The 22,216-nt window shown below is 37.1% G+C and overlaps 1 protein-coding gene across 4 annotated transcripts in view; it reads left to right on the forward strand.

Moving 5' to 3' along the window:
• zgc:64002 (uncharacterized protein LOC393330 homolog) overlaps positions 1-22,216 on the forward strand; it is a 134,255-nt gene that overhangs the window by 6,127 nt on the left and 105,912 nt on the right. The window contains exons 1-3 of one of the 4 annotated variants that reach the window (XM_051931883.1): positions 48-337; positions 10,921-11,128; positions 13,048-15,789. The exons of 1 other annotated variant lie outside the window; for it this stretch is intronic. In XM_051931883.1, the coding sequence (XP_051787843.1) occupies positions 184-337; positions 10,921-11,128; positions 13,048-13,477 (792 nt within the window). In that variant the 5' untranslated portion in view covers positions 48-183 and the 3' untranslated portion in view covers positions 13,478-15,789. Of the gene's footprint in view, positions 1-41; positions 338-10,920; positions 11,129-13,047; positions 15,790-22,216 lie in introns of those variants that run through there. 2 more of the 4 variants (XM_051931884.1, XM_051931886.1) reach the window with 2 other exon arrangements.

Here is a 22,216-nt window from a genome sequence, read left to right on the forward strand (position 1 = left end):
GCTCAAAGAGCGGTCCCCTTAATTTTGATACAACTACTGATCTATTAAGTCACGCCCCTTGCCTCCTCTGTATATGTTAAACTGCAGTACTTTAAAACTTGCACTTCTGCTTCCTCACTGAGCACTTGGCAGCAGAGCCTGCTCATTATCAGCAAGAACTAAAAAGAAGAAAAACAGGAAAAAATGCAGCACGACTTTACAGAGGGAGAATTCTACCAAGCAAACTTTGAGGCCGCTGCCTACCTCACAACGTACTATTCATCAGAAACTGGGAATGCATTTGAAGGAAGTCAGTTGTCGTTTACTTTAAGTACGCTTTGTCAGGCCTTTGCCTCAGGTACAGTACTGTCCTTGTTCATATTGTAGTATACTATGGAGGTTATTTGCAGAGGTTTCTAAAATTATTTGAAAGATATTAAAAAATCAGTGGATATCAATGCAGTAAACACACCGTATAGAATCTGTGTGTAGTTTCTAGGTTCCTCCATTATATGAGGAATTTTTTTCTGAATGTTTAAGTGTGCATATTATTAACATTAATACAAAAATTTCTAAAATCAGACTGTGCTTGTGTTTGAGTAGTATGTGTGATTTGTGGTAAACAGACATCTGGCTTGTAATGTAATACCCCCTGCTGCTCTAATAACTATGAATTGAAACTGTGGGGCATTCTGATGAATAAATGTTACCTGTAAATGTGATATAAAGTTAAACAGACAGGGAGCAGCCTGATATTTATTAATACACTAAGAAAGTGTACTTGGCTCTAAGCAGCAGCAGCATACAAATATAATGGTCCATTGTAACATAAATACTGTAAGTTACATGACAAAACAGGGGCACAGTGAGGAGATATACAATGCTTTGAGTGGGAAGAGCTCATTTCAGAGCTGAGATACTAATTATATTGAGTTCTCCTCATGTCCACAAGGGATTGCTCCACAGATTGAAGTTTTATTCTACACACAAAAACATGAATTGGCTTGATGTGCTTATGAGCATCTAGGAATGGAATGTTCTCTTGTCCAGGCCTGAACTTTGGGTGCCTCGGGCCTAGATCGCATGGGCATAGGCATGTCTCTAGAAAATGTTACACACAGAAAATTATACCAATTTCTGATTTTTCTGTTTATAAATTCTTATTTTTTGTCTTAAAGGATTATTTAAAAAAACTATTATTTTTTTAAACTTCTCTAGCCCCATAATTCAACTAAGAGTTTCACCATGGAAACAGAAAGATGTACCATGGGCAAGGTGCCTGTGCCAGTTTAGGGTGCCAAATTAATATTTTTTGTCTATGAGATGTGGAACAGTAATCTGAAAAAAATCTTTGCATAAATGGGAAAAATATGCAGGTCCATGCAAGGTTAGAAAATAAAACAAGGTACAATAAGGGGGAGAACTTCTTATCTCTGGTGCATATAGCATGTCAGAAAATTGGGACTCTGAACAGTTTCTTTCTTTCTTTCTTTCTTTCTTTCTTTCTTTCTTTCTTTCTTTCTTTCTTTCTTTCTTTCTTTCTTTCTTTCCCATGTAGTTGTTCCGGGAAGGCATTGGCTGATGGGTTTGACATGTAGAGTTTTGCAAGAATTAAAAAACTTTATAGAGATGCTTGCATTTCAGTTTTATAAAATCATATACAGCTATTTCTGTTTTCCCATTATAAATGCAAAACATTTTAGAACATGTATACCGTAAACCAGGTTAAAATTCTGCCCAGTCTCTCAGAGAGTAATGGAAGTGTTTCCTTAAGTGTTTCCTTCTGCACAATAAAACTGGATTTGTTACAGGCAAATAATTACTATTCAATGTTCAATGTCTGTTTCAGTTTTTAAAAAGCAGAAGAGGGAAAGACTCCTTGCAAGTGTCTATTTTTGCAACGGAGCTGAACTATTTGCAATAGTGACAGGAAAATAGCATCCAAAGTAAAAGTAACAGCAAATGAGAGAACACCTTTTGGAAAAAAAAACACAACTCCAATAAAAGGTTGCCACTCTTGGGTCTGTGTACTTTTTCCTTTCATTTTCGTTTTTTCGTTTTTGCTTCTAAAATGAAATTTCAAATACCAAAAAGTACACGGACACTCTCCCCTCTCTTCTCACACACCTAAAACACCTGGCTTGCTTGTTTTTGTCTTCATTAGCTGAGCGCTTACAGTTTTATCAAAACACACAAGAAATGTTACTAAATAATTATCACAAACTCAAGGTTATTTTCCCATGGGAATCAAAATCTTCACTTTTTTGACTAAGTAAAAGATCAGTCCTATTTTGCATTTCAGCCTTCCCAGAATACAACATACAAGTACATTGTTATACATAATAAAATAAAAAATAATGACATACTTATATAGAGAAAAAAATAATTCTATAACAGTTACTTATTTAAAAATAATTGAATGCATCCTATTTTAAAGTTTACTAAAGTCAATAAAAAACATTTTTTACTTCTATTTTGTTTTAAATTTTGGCAGTAAGCATCACCTCACAGAAGGTAAAAAATGGAAATAACTATTCAAGCAATTGTCTGATGCTTTCTAGTCATATCCACTTCTTTTTTGCTAATTGTGATTGTCCACAACAGAGCAGACTGCTGTTGGATTATTTTACCTAAGTTTACTTGTGGTAGCTGCACACAGACCCCCATACTAGACCAGGAATGTAAAGTCAGTACACTCTCCACATGACATGTATATTAGTTCCAGAAGATGCTAGTTGAAATGTTAATTTTCCTCAGCTTTCCTAAAAGATAGCTGCACTATTGGCATTATTTGAAAATATATTGTGTGTTTCATTAAATTCAAGTTATTATCTAATATGGTTCTCAGGCAGTTAAAACTACTAACTCTCTGAATCTATTCTGACTTGATGACTAGTGGTTGTACTGGTTCAGCATACCTGACAATGTCAATGAGTAGCACTTTTGTCTTCCTCACATTTAGTTGGGGGTGTTGCTCTTGACACCACCTCTGCATCTTCTTGGCCTCTTCCTCAACATGTGCCACACAGGTGTCAATCAAAGTTGTAACATCTGCAAGCTTGATAGCTAAACAATTGCTGTCAGAGCTTATCGAGCTGTTAGTATAGATAGAGAAAAGTATAGGGGTGATCACTGTGCCTTTTGGAGCTCCTATTGATACATGATGAGCTGTACAAATATACTGTAATTGTCAACCTTAGCAAACATCTCTAAGGAGAAAGTCCATAATCCACAGTGTGAGATAGGGGTCCACCTGTAACTCCTGTAATTTACTGCAGATGTTATCAGGCTTAATGCAGTTATAGGCTGAAGTAAAGTCAATAAACGGTTTTCTCACAAAGGAGTGTGGTTCCTCAAATGTGTATAACTTGTACAAATTACAGTCATGACCGTGTCTTCCTCTGTCTGTATAAGAACTGCAGTTCTGTATGTAGAGTACAAGAACTGCAGTTGATCCAAAGAGGAGCAAACATGTAAATTGAGGCAAACAAGAACCATCCACTCCAGACATTTTGCCAAGAGAGATTTAAGGGCCTCAGAACAATAATAATTTAATTCACAATACTCTGCATCTGGAGTATTGTGTGCAGCACTTGAAGTTGTGCAGAGAAGAGCAACCAGGTGCATTCCACGACTTAAGGACATGTCTTACTCTGACAAACGTAGAGAATTAAACCTGCTTAGTCTCAAGCAGAGAGATTGTGTGGTGACATAATCCAGGAATTTAAAATCTTCAAAGGCATTGATAAAGTGGATCCAGCTTATTCATTCAGTTTAAGGGTGAATATACTCAAAGACATCAGTACAAATTAAGGGAAAGTGCATTTAAGACTGAAGCCAAGAAGCACTTCTTTACACAAAGAGCTGTAGGAATCTGGAACAGACTACCAACACATGTAGTTGACGTTTAAGAAGAATCTGGATGAGAAATTGGGAGAGCTTAGCTATTAGCTAAATAAATGGGTTTGAAGGACTGAATGGTCTCCTGTTATTTGTCAATTTTCTTTTGTTACCTATTTGGTAAAATTTCAGAACTCTTCAAAAGCTTCAGCACCATGTGTTCTTTAAGGGAGTGATTGAAAAGCTGACAGAAGATTCATAAAGTTCTCCATAGGATTCTTTAAGGGCCCTTCCCTTAATTAGATTGCTTATCTGCTGCTTTGTAAGGCTACACCTTCCTCAGAACTTCTTGTACATCCCTTTCAGTGAAAGAATCTGGGCCACTGCTTTCTTAGAGTTGTAACTGCAAATCTCTAATTAAGTTAGTAGCAGTAGAATTAATTCAATTCATTAACAAATTTAAATGGCTAACTATCTCTCTCACCCCTTCACCACCTAACCGCTAATCTGTGGTGAGCGTACTGGCACAAGAATGGCTGCCGTTGCATCATCTAGGTGGGTGCTACACATTAGTGGTGGTTGAAGTGGCTTCCCACTCACTATGTAAAGCACTTTCAAAAGTGATAATAGTGCTATATGAATGTAAAGACTTATTATTATTGTGATTATTATTATTATTTTCAGACAATCCAAGCCAGGTGTCAGAAATCTTTTCATTGTAAAGCAATCTTTCTACTTTGTTCTTAAAGTCATTTTTAGCTTCTGCTATCTGTTTCTTAAGAGTTATTTGAATTTGTTTGAATTTGCTTATCTGCCCCAAAGGGAAAGCTTTATATTCTGACTGAATTAACTCTTTTATTTATTTTGAGCTTATCTTTGGATAACCAACCATCTCTCAGCCATTTTATAGCCTTTTCTGACCAAACCTGTTCTTGTTTAACTTGCATGTTTTCTCATTTCATTTCCAGTTCTATGTGAAAGTAGGAAGCAAATTCACAGCATACTGGTCAGATGTACCAACAGGTGTCTTCTGTAGCAATGTATAAATTCCTTTAATGTTCCCATAGACAAAATCCCACCATTCTGTCTCCTCTTATGTAAAACTTTACAGGCTGTTTAGCTGTGTGAGCCAGACTTAAAATCACCCAAGATGAATTTGAGAGGCTTTGGGAGAATCATTTTCTCGTTCCTCAATACACTGACAAATTATCTGTGAGACGCAAGCTGTGTCTACTGTCAGAGATATATACAACACCAATTCAAACTTGCATTGAAGGCAATAGGAGAACAGAGAGACACTCAACAGTTCAATACCAGCTGAACACATTTTTTGTCTGACTATACAGTTAAACACCATCACTGATTATATAGAAGCACAGCCCTCCACCGGTAGCTTTATCTGTTGCTACCAGATCTCTGTCTGCATGAACCAGTTCCAGAAAGCTATTCAACTGAAGGACTTATTTCGGTACATCCTCAGATAAACATGTCTCAGTGAAACACAAGATGCAGGCATCTCCATATTCTTATATAAAATGTACATCAACAGTGTGCTCATCAATTTTACTTCTCAAAGACCTCATGATGGCAATTAAAATCATAGGAAGTGTGGGGCTTGTTTTCTGTAGCTGCCCCACTTACCTCTTCTGTGTTGGGATCGCGGGTGTATGCCCCACCACTGCCACCTCCGGGTCACAGATTTCAATAACTCCTTAGGTATTTCTATGTTAAAATCACACATATTCATTTGTCGTTTTATAAATAACAGTCCAGCATATCAATATTTAATCACACATGATGAATCCATTCCTTACTAATAAAATAAACAACAAATAAAAACAAAACGAAAAAACAAGACAGATAGCTTTCACAAGTCACCAGCAGGGCAGTGCCTCCAGTATGTATAATACCAGATTTTTTACATATACAAATTCAAATATTTGTAAAGTTGAACAAACCTGACCCAAATATAATCTCATAATCTCATTAAAACATTTCATTTACTACATGCCAGTCAGAGACTTTGCTAAAAGAGACACAACCAACATTTTTCATTTTCCCTCAGTTTGTGGTTCAAATGACACTTTTCAGCTCTGATAATGATATGAGGATATACCAGTGCTTGCTTCCTAAAGACTGCACCACTAAAAAAATCTGACACAGTATTGGAAAACCAACATTTCACTTAGGTTCTCAGATAATAAGTGGAAATCAGGTCTTGGCAAAGTACACTGTTCAATCTTCGTGAAACTCAAAATTGTACATCACACACATCTTTTTCAATTCAAATTAATGAAAATACACCCCATGTCAAAACTGTAGTTGTCAGCAATGGCATCAAGCACCTCCCTGAGTAGGTCAAGCTTTGGAAATGCCCGATGCTGAGACCTTTTTTGCTTATTTATGTATTATCTTGGACTCCAGATAAATCCTCTAACAGAACTGTTTGGAGTACCACCCAAAAAAACATTGTTAGATAAAGAAAAATATATTGTGATAACTTACACGACACTGCTAATGTGTGGTGTATCGCCTCCAAAAGAAAGAATTCCCTCCCAACTATGACAAAAAATGCAAGAGAAATATTCTATGTTGCTTTATATTTAAAGGAATTAAATTTACTTAACAAGGAACAGTATAAAAATCTTTAGAGTCTGGCAAGCTTTTTACAGGTTTATAACCAATTAATTAATTATGCTCAATCTCTGATAAACTTTTGGATGCTTCAGTATTTCTGAGTGATTATTTCACATTAAATCTTCATTGTTTGGTTTGCCCTCCGGATGGGTAGGATAAGGGGTATCTGCTCTCATATAATTTGATGTAGCATTACATATACTGTATAACTAACTTATAACTCAGACTTTGTAAAGCAATCTTTAAACTCAGTGAAAATAAAATGGGAAAAAGAAATATTGGACAGGCAGTGAGTGCAGTGCACCGTACCATTTACAGCTGTACAGAATTTGAAGGCATCAGGAGAAGTAAGGAATAAACCAGTTTCATATAACCTATCAGTCAAGGATGTAAATATGTACCTAATTTCACAAAAGGTTAAGTGTGAAACCAGCCAGACACGATGACACTGTCCCACAAAAGTAAATATGATTTCCAATTGGAAACCTTCACAAAAATAAGTACTATATATATAAATACACAGGATGCTCAGCCTGTCAGAGCTGAACCTGAGGCCAAACCTGCTATTCCATAATGCAGCCTGCAGAATTTGTATTCCAAAGAAATTGTCACGCTGAGCATATACAGTGCATCCGGAAGGTATTCACAGCGCATCACTTTTTCCACATTTTGTTATGTTACAGCCTTATTCTAAAATGGATTAAATTCATTTTTTTCCTCAGAATTCTACACACAACACCCCATAATGACAATGTGAAAAAAGTTTACTTGAGATTTTTGCAAATTTATTAAAAATAAAAAAATTGAGAAAGCACATGTACATAAGTATTCACAGCCTTTGCCATGAAGCTCAAAATTGAGCTCAGGTGCATCCTGTTTCCCCTGATCATCCTTGAGATGTTTCTGTAGCTTAATTGGAGTCCACCTGTGGTAAATTCAGTTGATTGGACATGATTTGGAAAGGCACACACCTGTCTATATAAGGTCCCACAGTTGACCGTTCATGTCAGAGCACAAACCAAGCATGAAGTCAAAGGAATTGTCTGTAGACCTCCAGGACAGGATTGTCTCGAGGCACAAATCTGGAGAAGGTTACAGAAACATTTTTGCTGCTTTGAAGGTCCCAGTGAGCACAGTGGCCTCCATCATCCGTTAGTGGAAGAAGTTCAAAACCACCAGGACTCTTCCTAGAGCTGGAAACCAGGCACCGATCATCACCAGGCCAATACCATCCCTACAGTGAAGCATGGTGGTGGCAGCATCATGCTGTGGGGATGTTTTTCAGCGGCTGGGACTGGGAGACTAGTCAGGATAAAGGGAAAGATGACTGCAGCAATGTACAGAGACATCCTGGATGAAAACCTGCTCCAGAGCGCTCTTGACCTCAGAATGGGGCAACAGTTCATCTTTCAACAGGACAACGACCCTAAGCACACAGCCAACATATCAAAGGAGTGGCTTCAGGACAACTCTGTGAATTTCCTTGAGTGGCCCAGCCAGAGCCCAGACTTGAATCCGATTGAACATCTCTGGAGAGATCTTAAAATGGCTGTGCACCGACACTTCCCATCCAACCTGATGGAGCTTGAGAGGTGCTGCAAAGAGGAATGGGCGAAACTGGCCAAGGATAGGTGTGCCAAGCTTGTGGCATCATATTCAAAAAGACTTGAGGCTGTAATTGCTGCCAAAGGTGCATCGACAAAGTATTGAGCAAAGGCTGTGAATACTTATGTACATGTGATTTCTCAGTTTTTTTTATTTATAATAAATTTGCAGAAACCTCAAGTAAACTTTTTTCACATTGTCATTATGGGGTGTTGTGTGTAGAATTCTGAGGAAAAAAATGAATTTAATCCATTTTGGAATAAGGCTGTAACATAACAAAATGTGGAAAAAGTGATGCGCTGTGAATACTTTCCGAATGCACTGTAAATTAATTTAGGAATGTTTGTTTCCTTTTTTTTTTAAACTATAAGCTGTTTTAACATGCCAACATATTTTTGAGCTAAGAAAAACACTTTCATGTAAAGATTTTAACAAGGACGTTAAACAAGTTACTTTCATGTGAAATGTTTTGATGTTGGTCATGATAGAAAATTACAGAATGGACAAAATATCTAATAAATCTATATATATATTTCAGCATGTCTGTCTGTCTGTTGGTTGGTTGGTTGGTACGTTTACATTAGTGTTTTGATTGGCTGATATTCTACGAATTTTGAAAATTTGGACCAACCAACTAAAAAAGATACAAGCTTGCATTTTAATGACGAAGAAACCCAAGAAAAGACCATAAACAATTTGAATATTGCACATTTGCCTCAACAACAAAATAAAAAATGAAACACTGGGAAGCGAGTGACCAATCGGATTAAAAGAAAAGCTAAAGGAAGTCACTCGACTGAAGAAGACGAAAATGCAAAAAGAAATAAGATTTTGGATATTTCAAGTGCTCAAACTACACCTCAAGAATTGCCAAAAACGAAGAAACCAAAAAGAATTTTTACTGAAGAACAAAAACTGTGGAATAAACAGCAACGTGCAGTACGATAAGCAGCAAAGAGTGTTCAAATCTCGCAGCAGAGACAAAATGAACGCCAACGAGTTGCAGCTTACAGAAGCAACCGCACGGAAGAACAAACACAATTGGTTCACGAAATTGAGCGTCTGCGATTGCAATAAAAACGTTCTATTGCCACTGAAATTGAAGTTGCTGAAAGACGTGAACATGAACGGCAACGACAACAAGAAAGTCGGTCAAACGCAACTCAAGTTGAAATTGTTGAGAGAAGAGAACAAGAACGTTTACGACAACGAGAGAATCGTTTAAATGCAACTGAAGGTGAAATTGTCGAAAGAAGAGAGCAAGAGCGACAAAGACTACGAGAAAATAGACTTCATGAAAACGAGGAAGATGCAAATTCAAGGCGTCAACAACATCGCATTCGAACTCGAGAAAGTCGAGCAAATGCGTCTGAAATTCAAGCTCAACTTCGAAGAAACACTGACGCACGTCGAAGAGCCTCTGCAAGAGCTGCTTCCAGCAATCAACTTTGTCGTGCTCTAAATACTTGAATAAACATAGTTTACGTTTTCGTTAAGTATGCATTGATTGTGTTAATGATTCATAATTTTATTTTGATAAAGATAAGTCGTTCATTTTATGGCATGTAACACTTTCATACATGACTTAAACTAGAAACAACTTTCATTATGTTTATTATTGCCTTGGAACTAAGATCCATACGGCTCAGGTGGTAGAGTGCACACTACCCTTGGTCGGTGGTTCAATCCCGGATGCCGGAACAAAGTTAGGACCTAACACCACCTACTGTCCACCTGGGTTCGAATCCCGATTCGTCGTGTGGCACAAAAAACATTTTATTACTAAATTTAAACATGGTACAAATAATTTTGCACTTAATGACTTTTACCCTGCAACACTGATAAAAGTCGCCTGCAGCCCGTCCTTGACGGGCACGACTACCTTGTTAGAATGTATAAAAAACATGGAAATCAAAATTTTACTCTGAATTTTTTTCCTTGGCAATAGGGCAGCATCATTTTCTTAAAGAGTTTACAAGGTGGTGCAAGGATGCCCATGTTTTAACAATTAACTGTCATTAATTACTTCAGTTTCAGAAAAAAATACACATCATTACAATAAATTCAGCATATAAACCATCCTGGATTATTCAGTAATTCGGGAAAACTAGGGGCAAGGCAGGAAGCATTCCTAAAATGATATACATTCATATACACACACACACACACACACACACACACTGAGTTAATTTAGAGTCACCATTAGCCTTGCCTGCATTTCATTGAGATGTAAAAAGCTGAGCACCAGGAGAAAACCTGAACTGTACACCAAGAGTGCCCTGTTTTGAAATTATACCTACTTTATATTAGCAATAAAGAAATGTTAAATATTTTACTAAGATTACCTACATTTCTACAGTTATGTAAATCTGACACATGCGTAGTGCAGTGGTTTGCCATACTCTCTCGCAGCTCTAGCTTACTGGGTTCAAATTGTGGCCTTCTCATGGTCTGTTTGAATTATACGCTTTGTTCCATTACATGCATGGGATTTGTCTTCAGATAGATATATTCTTTCTCCTAGATCCTAAACATATGCAGGTTAAGGTGGCACAGTGGTAGTGCTGCTGCTTTGCAGTAAGGAGATTGTGGGTTCGCTTCCCGGGTCCTCCCTGTGTGGAGAGCGCTTTGAGTAGTGAGAAAAAGTGCTATAAAAATGTAAAGAATTATTAAGGCCAGCTTTGAGATGACCGAGTGAAGATGAGTGTGCCCTTAAATAGATTCAGTTTCAAGAAATGAATGATTAGATGAATACATTTTTTATTAATTTTGCAGAGCCACTAATTTTAAAGTGTGTGCTGTGTTTCTGGAGATTATTCCACATTGACTCATCTTTTTCAATTTTACTGTTTTTGACAGGTCACATCACAGGTAAACTGCTTATTGACATTGGAAGTGGTCCTACTTTACACAATGCTCTTATTGCTTCTGAATATTTTCAAGAAATTATAATGTCTGACTATGTTGAGTGTAATAGAAAAGAAATTGAAAAGTGGCTCAGGAGAGAAAGTGGAGCCCACGATTGGAGTCATGTCTCAAAGTTTATCTGTGACATTGAAGGCAAAAGGTATGAATCTTCATAACTTTACATCTTCTTACTTTCACTGCTATTTTGGATTAGTGTGACTTTCCAACAGTTTCCTTTTTCTTTGTCATTAGTTTTTCCCATTTAATTTGAAGGGGTGTGAGAGGCAGTTTTCAGACATGAACTGTTACACCTAATTATCCATTTGTTGAACACAAGATGTATGGTATCAAGACATAACCAGGCCACTATGATGCAAAAGGAGGATGGGTGAAGTCTTCTGCTGTTGTAATAGTAGTGGTATTGTCAAATATATTCTTCCTTATTCTTCCTTACATGCAGTATTTCCTCTAAGTTGCAAACATATTATAAGAGCAGGTGAAGAGAGTCCGCTATTCTCCTTACCAGAATTTGGCATTGGTTCTTCTTGGCTTGTAGGTGACCTCGGTAGCGTAGCAAACTGAGTCTTCGATGTGTGGAAAGACACACAGTTTGTGGACTACTTGCCAAACGTATTTTTATTTATTTTATAACACAACTGTGAAGATAGGGCACTGAGCTACCCAAGAGCACTTCTTTTTTTTCTACCAATTCCTCCTCCTTCCTCCCTTAAATAATCAATAAACTTTATTAAAACTTCCTGACATGAACTCCTGCTTACAATATGCTGCCATGCAAAACTTTGTAGTTCAGCATACAATATTTTCCAGTAGTACTCAGAAGATCAAGCTGGGAAATCCATCACACCAGCCAGTTTATAAATGACGGAGGGCACAGTGGCTAATCTCCCAGAAATCAGTTGTTACAGCCTAGGATTTCTGAAAATCTCATAGGTGAATCCTTTGATAACTAACAAAAAACACACCCAATGAGTTTGTCTTATGCTCACTCCTCTCAAACATCATTCGCTTAAAAGGTTGTCAAATTAGCCAAATAAATATACTGTAAACTAATTTCAAACTGAATCTAAGTATATTGGGTTTTACATATACTTTTGTACTGTATGAGGCTTTTTAATATTTTTTATGATTTTTATGATTATTGTAGATACATTCATTTTAAAAGATCTGGTAAAATTTCAGAGCAAAACAGTTTAAAATAAATAAAGAGGAAAACTGATAAAACAAAATAAATGTTTTTATATAAGAGGTTTCTGTTCAAGGCGACCCAACTGCATCCTTCAAATGAATATGACACTTGAAAACAACAAGACATGTGGCACAGTTCAGACTGCCTTCCTTTAATGCCCATAAACAATCCAAATGTTGTGTGCAGGAGCAGATTTGATAATGTACTTTGCACCACTGGATGCCACTTGAATGATGTGGGCATATTCTCTGTTTTCCACAGTTAAAGTAACAGAAAAAATGTAATTGAGCTAACCTTAATATTTTTTTTCTTTACATCTTTGTGCCTGTTTTAGGCATTAAGTACAAAATCAGCAGCCACATAAGACAGACTGTGTTCAAAACAGTTTGTTTCTTGAGCCTGAGATAACTAAAATGAGATTATAATAGTGTTATAATTACAAAAAGAAAATCAGAAATTTAGTAGTTATGTTCTTTTTGTGTAGTTTACTGGGGACTCTGAGTTCCTCCTTCTTTCCAAGGATAGGTTGTTTGGTTGAATAGCGATACAGTGTGAATGTGAATGCACAAGTGAGAGAGTCCAAAAGACTTGCACACTGTCCGGGGCTGGTTTTCTCTTAAATGCATTATTGTAATTGGTTTTGATTTAGGAAGTATTTTATAAAATGCCTTTAACATGTTTAAAATGCAGTTTTCCTCGTTTGTTTTTAGTAACATATAACATTTATGCTTGAGTAATGCAATCAATTACTATACCTAGAGATGCCTGCCTTAACACCCATATCAGTAGTGGTTTGCAAAGTAGATGGATGGGTACATTTTATATTTTCGTAAAAACATTTCAAAACAGAGTGAAATTGTTTCCTTTTACAGAAGTACCATAGAAGAAAGAGAAGAGAAGACACGCAGTGTGATCAAGCAAGTTCTAAAATGTGATGTCACTCAAATCAACCCGTTTCACCCCATCGTTTTGGAGCCTGCAGACTGTCTGCTGACATCTCTGTGCCTGGAATCTGCTTGTAAAGATCAGGAGGCATACCAGAATGCACTTGGGAATATTGCGACTCTTCTGAAACCAGGAGGAACTCTGATAATTATTGGTATGCTGAAGGAGACCTTTTATACATTAGGGAAGTACAAATACTCCTGCTTGTATATTGACCAGAATTTTGTGAAGAGTGCTTTGCAAAAGCAAGGTTTTGTTATACAAAAATTTGAAGCAAAACCTGGTCCTGATAAGGCTACGAATATAATGTCTGATTTTGAGGAAATATTTGTTCTTGTGGCACAGAAAACAGGTTGACCTGCTATATATATGTGTCCCTGTTAGGCTGACTGGAGGTAGAATGAAAAGACCAAGTGTCCCAAATAATTAAAGATTTAATCAAACAATAGAATGCAAATTGTTATAATGCATTTACTTCCAGCTTCACATCTCTTTCTTGGTTTCTCCTCCTTTGTACTTCTCACACACCTGTCTATCCCAATTTGTGGTGTAAGTACAACATATTCCTACACTACTTAAATGAGTACTCCAGCCAAAAACAATATTTTTCTCAAATGTTACTTACTCCATGTGCTTTATAGGGATGGTCAAGAAATATAAGAAAGTTTATGATTCGCAACAGGGAACCAATGCAGTACAACAGCAAACAATATCAAAATACCCATGAAACATCAATGAAAAAATTTCATGTCATTTGCATTGCATAATCCATATGCCCAATGTCCTTTTGTATGGTCAACACATGTGTACATTTTTTGCTAAAATATTATCTGTTATCTCAAGAAAACTCCACATTAGAACGTCAATACGAAAGATGTCATTCGCACAATATTGTGTATTTGCATTAAAGACAGATTCTTCACCAATGAAGTAGGGGGCAGGTTAAACGTTCATTTGTATGTGCGCACACACACGATCCTTCTTTGTCTATGAGAGTGCTTTCTAGAAGTAGTTTATTTAAAAATATTTAAGTGGAAATACATGTTTTGGACATTTTGAGCAAGCAACTGGGTGGCTTTGCATGTAGATTGTACGTGATGAGTAATGTGAGATTTTTTCATGGACTTTTTGATGTTGTTTGCTGTTGTACTGCATTTGTCTCCTACCACAATTGTTGAACCATAAATTTTCTTACCTCGTTTCTGAAGGAAAACATGAGATTAAAAATTTTTCTCAGTCATCACTATAAAGTCCATGGGGTAATAAACATTAATGCAAAATATCATTTTTGGGTAGGGTACTCCTTTAAGTATAGTACTTCAATTACAGTAACATTGCTTTGATACTGGGTTTCACCCGTTTACAGAACTGAGCAGAAATGTGTGTAGTTGTACACATTGTCTGAGGATGCCACAAAAATGTGCGTAGCCTTATGCCAAGTTTAGTTTTTATACATCTTGATGTGAGTGTAGAATAGGCGTATGCAATAATTTTGTGAGTATGCACCATTTATACATGAGGCCCATGGACACGGCAAAAATTGGGGAGGATAAGGAGCAGTTGTTAAGTCTGTACAAGTAGTTAAACCAGGTATCTTTAAAAATGTTCTCATGAAGTCAAGATGATCTCACATTAGATGAACTCAAATTATTTTTTAGGCTACACATTAGAGATAAAAGCAGCACACTGTTTCAGGAACTGAGCAATACGACAAAACTAGATAGGGAAACACCTAACAATTTGTATATCAAAAAATGGACCTTCGGCACTGTGTTCTGCTCACATCAGAGCAACATTGAGCTGAATTCAGTTAAGATAAAAAATTAGTGCAGGGCATATTCCTTCATACCTTTTATCAAGGGTTGAATGAGAAAAATAATGGACTAAATGTGAACAGTGCCATTTAGTTCTGGCTTTGTTGGGTCCTACTTTGGGACTGACCTAAATTAAGACTATTTTGTGGGAAGATAATTGTTTACCTGTCAGAAAATGTTGGGGAGTGTTGGATTTATAGTAATTTCTAATCTATCATTTCCCTTCCTTGGGGTCACTTGATTTGTTAATGGGGCCAAGAGAAAATATTTAAAATTAGAAAAAAAAACATTAAACAATGTATTGAATACTGTAGGCAGTGAATGTCAATATTTCAAACAGCTGGGGTTGTGAAAAAGCTCAGATTTCAAAATGGGGTCACAAACCAAAAAAAACCTGGGAACCTCTGTTCTAATCGTTTTCATGTCAGGTTCGGAATAACAATGGATTGGATTACACAATCTAGCCATACACTGACAGTGATTTCTTGTACTAGACTGTTAACATGGCAGGTCATTTTGTTTAGCTAGAAGAATTGTGATGTTCTTAACAATATAGAAAAACGTTGTGTTATTTTATCCAAAGAATGTAATATCTTTGCATGGAACAGTGCAGAGTTTTCATGTAATTATCAGATATCTACCAGCTAGCCTCCTGCTCAAGTATCTTATTAATTTTTGGCGTTTTAATTGAACTGAACTCTGATGTGATGGACTTGTTGGTGTCAATTGGCTGTCTGCACAAGGTAAGCGTGAGGTTTTAAATGTTGATTGTGACCATTTTTTTATCTGTGCGATTACTTTGTTGTAATTATATAAAAGAACAAATAAAAACACTTCTACGTGCGCTGAAATTGATCAATTGTTCACAATGTCTTTTTTTGTTTTTAATTTTAGTTGACTGTCTTGTTAAAATGATGGCTGCTTCTTTTCTTCTTAACAGTGAAATGCATCTAACAAGGTGGATTACAGCTAATCTGTTAATCCTATACAATGTGCACATACATGAATAAAGTATTTGGAAAGACTGGTGCTAATTCACTCTTATTCATAGAGCATGTTACTGATGTTTTTAGGAAAGTAAAATGCGCAATGATAATTTCTCATTTTAAAAAGGCACAGGAACAAACCAGAGTAATTAAATAGCCTGTTCCAATAAAAGCAATAAGAAAAAATAGGTAGAAATTGAACCTTCAGTCACTGTGTCCTTCCACAAACTGGGTTGTCGATTACCTGCTTCAATGCATTTCTCTTTGCCGGTGATCTTCAATTCCAGGACCAAGATTCCAATTTTCCAGGACTTCTTTAAACTTATGCTGTCCCTGTCAGGAACACTTTTCTGATTCCTGCCTTTATGTTATTAAGACCTAAAGGAAAATTAAATGTGATGCTATGGTATGGTAAAGTTCTGAAGCTATTTAATTAGTCGTTCATTAGAAAGTTCCATGGAAACATAAATTTTCCTTTGGAGCAATACTGAAAAAAACAGAAGTGAATGGCATTATTGTTTAAGTTCTGGCAATGTTCCACTTTCTAGCACTTTATTCAGTTTTATCGTTGCTGTCTGTTATTTAATACTGAAATGCCTTATTAATTAATTAATTTATTTTTTGCACAATAAACTAGTACAAGTCTTGACTATAGCGACTATAGCCATAATAACTGGAAGACATAGTGAGTTCAAAGATTTTTGGAGAATGAATACCAATTTTAACATTATTATGCTGAATTGCATTTGCTTCCTTAAAGACTGCAGGCAATGCATATCCTCTAGCCACTGGCTACTCCAATTTCTAACATTTTTCAAACTGTAATGTTAAAGAATGAATTTGTTCTTGTATTTTTTTCACTTTAAACAAAACTCAAGAATGTAAATGGATCTTTTTAACTGCAGTGTGGAAATGGACTGAAATCAAACCACACCACCATCAAACTACTGATAAACTAAAACCAACATTGCCACCTTCTGGTTTGAAAAAAAAAAACAAACACCATAGACAAAAAATCAAATATTGCACAGACTAAAACAATATTTTGCTGAAGGAAATGATGTTTAACGAGATGCATTTATTTTGGAATAAAGACTATTATTTTCATAGTTTTTTAGCTAATATACAGTATGTATATTTTATGTTGTCCTGCATCTGTGTCAGAGGGTCACCTTCCCAGTTCCTCAAAAGTAATTCTGCCACTGGGGAACACCAAGGGGATGCAATCGTTAACTACCTTGTCTCTTTTTCCACCCACAGCCAAGACAGGACAACTAGCCCCACCTTTTCCAGTTCAGGAGATATAGAAAGGGGGAGATCCTGAAAGGTGGCATCTCACTTGGAAGATGACCCACCTATGGAAAGGAAGTCCAATGACAAACAAGCTGGACAAACCTAATTAAGAAACATTATAAAAGTTGAAGACCTTATTGATGGGGTAAATGGGGTAATCTGGTTGACACCCTAACATTTCGCTCAAGGTCTAGTGGTTCTCTATTGGTGTCAGGCTGCTCGGTCAACCATTTTTCCTATAGCAAAAAATTTTCATTAGGGTAGAAGAAAGTTTAAGCTAGAAAAAGGTCATGTTTCAGAGTTACTCCCCTACAGAAGTTAGGGTGGTCACTGATTACTGTGTAGAGACTAATAACTTCTTATTTAATTTTATTTTATTGTAGCTAGTTTATTTCAAGAAAGCAAAAAATAATTTGCAGAGTTTACACACCAAATAACTTATAAAACCTAATTAAACAAAAGAAGAATTCAACTCTCACCTGAGAGAAAGAGAGGAAAGCCAAAGCATAGAAAATAAATAAATAAATAAATAGAAAGAAAAGGGAAAACATCCTTTTCTCCCTTAATTAATGCTTATTCAGTTTTTTGTATTGGACAGAACCTCTAAGCGAGAATTAGATTTTTTCCAATTTTAAATAATACAGAATGTCAATAACCCACTAAGTTATTTTTCTGAGATGTTAACTGAAAGGTCCTTTTCCCACCACGCCCTAGGATTTTTAAAGGAAAGATTAATTGAGATGTTTTTATATATTGCCATCTGCTTCTTTCTGTACTATCACAAGACCAGACTGTAATTCATTAAAGGCACTTCAAACCTTCAGCGTCTGTTTAATGTAATAATCTCGCCCACAAAATCTAACACTTTTAATGAATTTAGTATTTCGTAATTGTGAAACTGTATGTGAAACGAATTTACAGTGGGTATAGAAAAGAATCACCCATCCATCCATCCATTCATCAACCCACTATATCCTAACTACAGGATTACGGGGGTCTGCTGGAGCCAATCCCAGCCAACACAGGGCGCAAGGCAGGAAATAAAACCTGGGCAGGGCGCCAGCCCACCACAGGGCATGCACACACACACACCAAGCACAATTTAGAATCGCCAATGCACCTGACCTGCATGTCTTTGGACTGTGGGAGAAAACCGGAGTACACTTACGCAGACACGGGGAAAACATGCAAACTCTACACAGGGAAGACCCGGGAAGCAATCCCGGGTCTCCTAACTGCGAGGCAGCAGCGCTACCCACTGCGCCACCGTGCCACCCAAAAAAGAATCACCCCCTTCGAAATATTCCCATTTTTTTTGCTTTACAGCCTTAAAAGAAAACACACAAACCAATATTTCTTCTCAGCTTTGCTTACTCAATGCAACCTTTAACAATCAAGTGAAAGATGTCACCGCTACAGTTCAGAAGAATTGTAAAAAATCAAAAACAAGACATACTGAGATTAATAAAGGATCACCCCCCAGTGTCAATATTTTGTTGAACCACCTCTTGCTTTAATGACAGCCTTGAGTCTGTTGGGATACTTCTCTATCAGCTTTGCACAATTAAATTGAGTAATATTTGCCCCCCAATCTTCTTTACAGAACTGTTCAAGTTTGGTCAAATTGGATGGTGAGTGTTGGTGAACTGCTATCTTCAAATCTTTTCACAGATTTTCAATAGGATTTAGGTCCTGGGCTCTGACTGGGCCACACAAAGACATTCACTTTTTTCTTCTTCAGCCACTGTGTGGTCAATTTTGCTGTGTGGCCAAAGAGTTTGATTTTGGTCTCATCTGATCATAAGACCTTTTTCCATTTGGCATCAGAATCTTCAAGGTGCATTGTGGCAAAGCTCAAATGAGACTTAATGTGGCTTTTCTTGAGAAGTGGCTTTTTCATGCGACCCTCCCGAACAAGCCACAATTGTGGAGTGCTTGTGAAATTGTTGTCACATGCACACAATGACCACTCTTTGCCATAAAATCCTGTAACTCCTTCAAAGTGGCCATTGGCCTCTTGGTAGCCTCTCTTACCAGTTTCCTCCTCGCTCTTCCATCCAGTTTGGAAGGACGGCTGAATCCATTGAGGGTCCTAGTAGTACCAAATACTTGCCACTTCTTTATTATGGATTTTACTGTGCTCCTTGGGATTGATAAAGCCTTTGAGATTTTTTTGTATCCAACTGCTGCCTTATGTCTGTCCACCTCTCTATCCCTGAGCTCTTTTGAAAGTGGCTTGTCACCCAAAGTCAGTTGTTTGCTGTGAGTTTCACTACCAAGCAAGGGAATGAATGCTCCAGGAACAGCTTCACTAATCACACTGATTACACAAGTGGAAGAAAGCCAGTAACCATGGTCTGCAATGGAAATGGTGCTTACTTACACCTGATTGAGTTTAGGAGGGGGGTGATCCTTTATTAATCTCAGTATTTCTTGTTTTGATTTTTTAAAATTCTTCTGAACTGTAGCTGTGATATTTTTCACTTGGATGTTATAGATTGCATTGAGTAAGTACAGCTGGAAAAAATAATGGTTTGTGTGTTTTCATTTAAGGCTGTAAAGCAAAAAAAATGGGAATATTTCAAAGGGGGGGGGGTGTTCTTTTCTATACCCACTGTACATAAGAATATAAGAAATTAGACAAACATTAGGAGACCATTCAGTCAATAAAGCTTCTTTGTTTAGCTAATAGCTAAGCGGTACAAACGTTTAGTATCAAATTCACAAAACTTTATGTGAATCTAAACTAGCCTAATTTGCTCATCACAAGTGTAGAGCCATGGAAACTGATTGATAATAATCCAGCAAGAATAATAATACTAATCTTCAAACTGAGTAGCATAGGAGACAATGTAAAAGTAATGTTGCCAAGTAAAATTAAATGACCAACCGGAGTGCAACTGTAAACTTTGACTGCATGCTAAAGTCTGATTTAATTCAAAGTATATGCATCTGTCAAAAGGGCTTACATTAAAACTTCCATTAAAACTCCACCAATGCTGACCTCTTTTGTACAACACCATCAATGTCTACATGCTTATACACTTTACATTCACTCGTGGCACACTAAAAAAGGTCTCTTGCCAGAAAAATTTATATCATGCATTGATTGTATGGTGATGTTGCATCATTAGCACACATTAGTGAAGATATTATAAATAGGAGTCATCAGGAAATTGTTTTGAGATATCAAGATCACTGAATTTTGTGAATATATTCAGCTAGTCAGTTTAGTTCAAGATCCTAAATAAAATCTGTATGGTTAGTGTAAACTGACCCAGTATGAATAGGTAAGTGATTTTGTATGCTAATTTGATCTTCAGTAGGCTGATTCCTATTCCATGACTGGGTACTAACTTGCGTCTAGTGCTGGTAGAATAGACTCCATCTTCAAATAACCCTAAACTGAAGGAGGAGGACATGACATTGAATGGATTAATTTAACCTACCTATACACCTGCTCAGCAACAACTAATTTTCAGATTTTTCACCCTGGGGGTGTCTCAAAGCACCAAACTTTAACACAACTTCACAGATACAGTCCCAGATACATTGTAAGTGAATTTACCTTCACAGATATCTTCCATATGTTCCTTCCTCTGCACAATCAAATACACTAACAGCACAATTCTCTTCTCATCCACTCCAACCAGGTTAGCTTCATCCGACTCCTCTCCCAACTCTCACTCACTAGGTGAAGCAGAGCAGCCTCTTTTATACTGGATCTAAGAGTACTTTCAATGATGTCACATTGTATCGAGGAAGCATTTCTGGGTCAGGTAGAAGCTCCCCCAGAAAACTACAACTCTCATGCAGCCTTGTGTATGTCCAAATGGGAGGCACACCAAAGGAATGTCACCACCCATTCTGGGGGACACACAGCCCTGGCAAGTAGTTTGCCTCTGTCCGTCCATTATAATGGCCTCCCGACTGAGACTGAGAAAGGTACCACTAGCCATGCCCATTTACCCACATCCTTCTGTTAAAAATGTCTCCCGGCAAAGTAAGGAACCATTCATCATGGCCAGGATGCCAGCCAACCCATGTCATCTATTATTATTTATCTGGCACACAAATCCACACTGTTGGACCAGTCTGTGCCAAAATTTGCATGGTTTCCTCATCTGATCAGGGGAAGACTGTAGACTATGTCTTGACCCAAATGTTTGGCCATATATATCATTGTATAATATTATACAATGTATTATAATGTATTATTATACATTGTAAAATATTCATTGTACAGTGGAACCTCGGTTCACGAACGTCTCGATACACGTACAACTCGGTTTACGACCAAAAATTTCGCCAAACTTTTGCCTCGGTTCACGACCACACACTCAGTATATGAACAAGCCAGTTTCCCGTGCTGCTGAGAGAGAGAGAGAGAGCCTGCTCGTGCAGCTGAGAGGAGAAGGGGGAGGTGGACTCGTGTGCTGCTGAGAGAGAGAGAGAGAGAGAGAGCGCGAGAGTGGGAGTGCAGCTGAGCAGGGAGCCTGGGTGTTTGTGTCAGTGTTATTCAATGTTTTTACATTAGTTTACTATTACACTGTGCATGCTATGGTGTAATTAACTATATTTGTGCTTAAAAATCTTAAAAAAATATATATTTACATACAGTTCGTACAGTCTGGAATGGATTAATTGTATTTACATACAATACTATGTGGGAAATTGCTTCGGTTCACAACCAAATCGATTTATGACCAGAGGGTTGGAACGAATTATGGTCGTGAACCGAGGTTCCACTGTATTATAATTTCATTGCACTGGTACTATGGCAATAAAGGCTTCTTTCCTTCCTATCAATATTTCGGGGTAAAAAATGTGGTTCTGCTAACGTTCATTGACTGTCATAAACTGAAAGGGGACTTAATGCAAATGATGGGTGAAGCAGAAGCAATTGACAGGCCACGTGAACAGCACTACTTGACTATGGACAGCCGAGTGAAGAAGGGGCAGTGTCCTGAACAGGAAAAAAACAGTCAGCATCCCGCTTAGTA

The sequence above is a fragment of the Erpetoichthys calabaricus genome, chromosome 9 (assembly GCF_900747795.2).
Source record: "Erpetoichthys calabaricus chromosome 9, fErpCal1.3, whole genome shotgun sequence".
Lineage (NCBI taxonomy): Eukaryota > Metazoa > Chordata > Cladistia > Polypteriformes > Polypteridae > Erpetoichthys > Erpetoichthys calabaricus.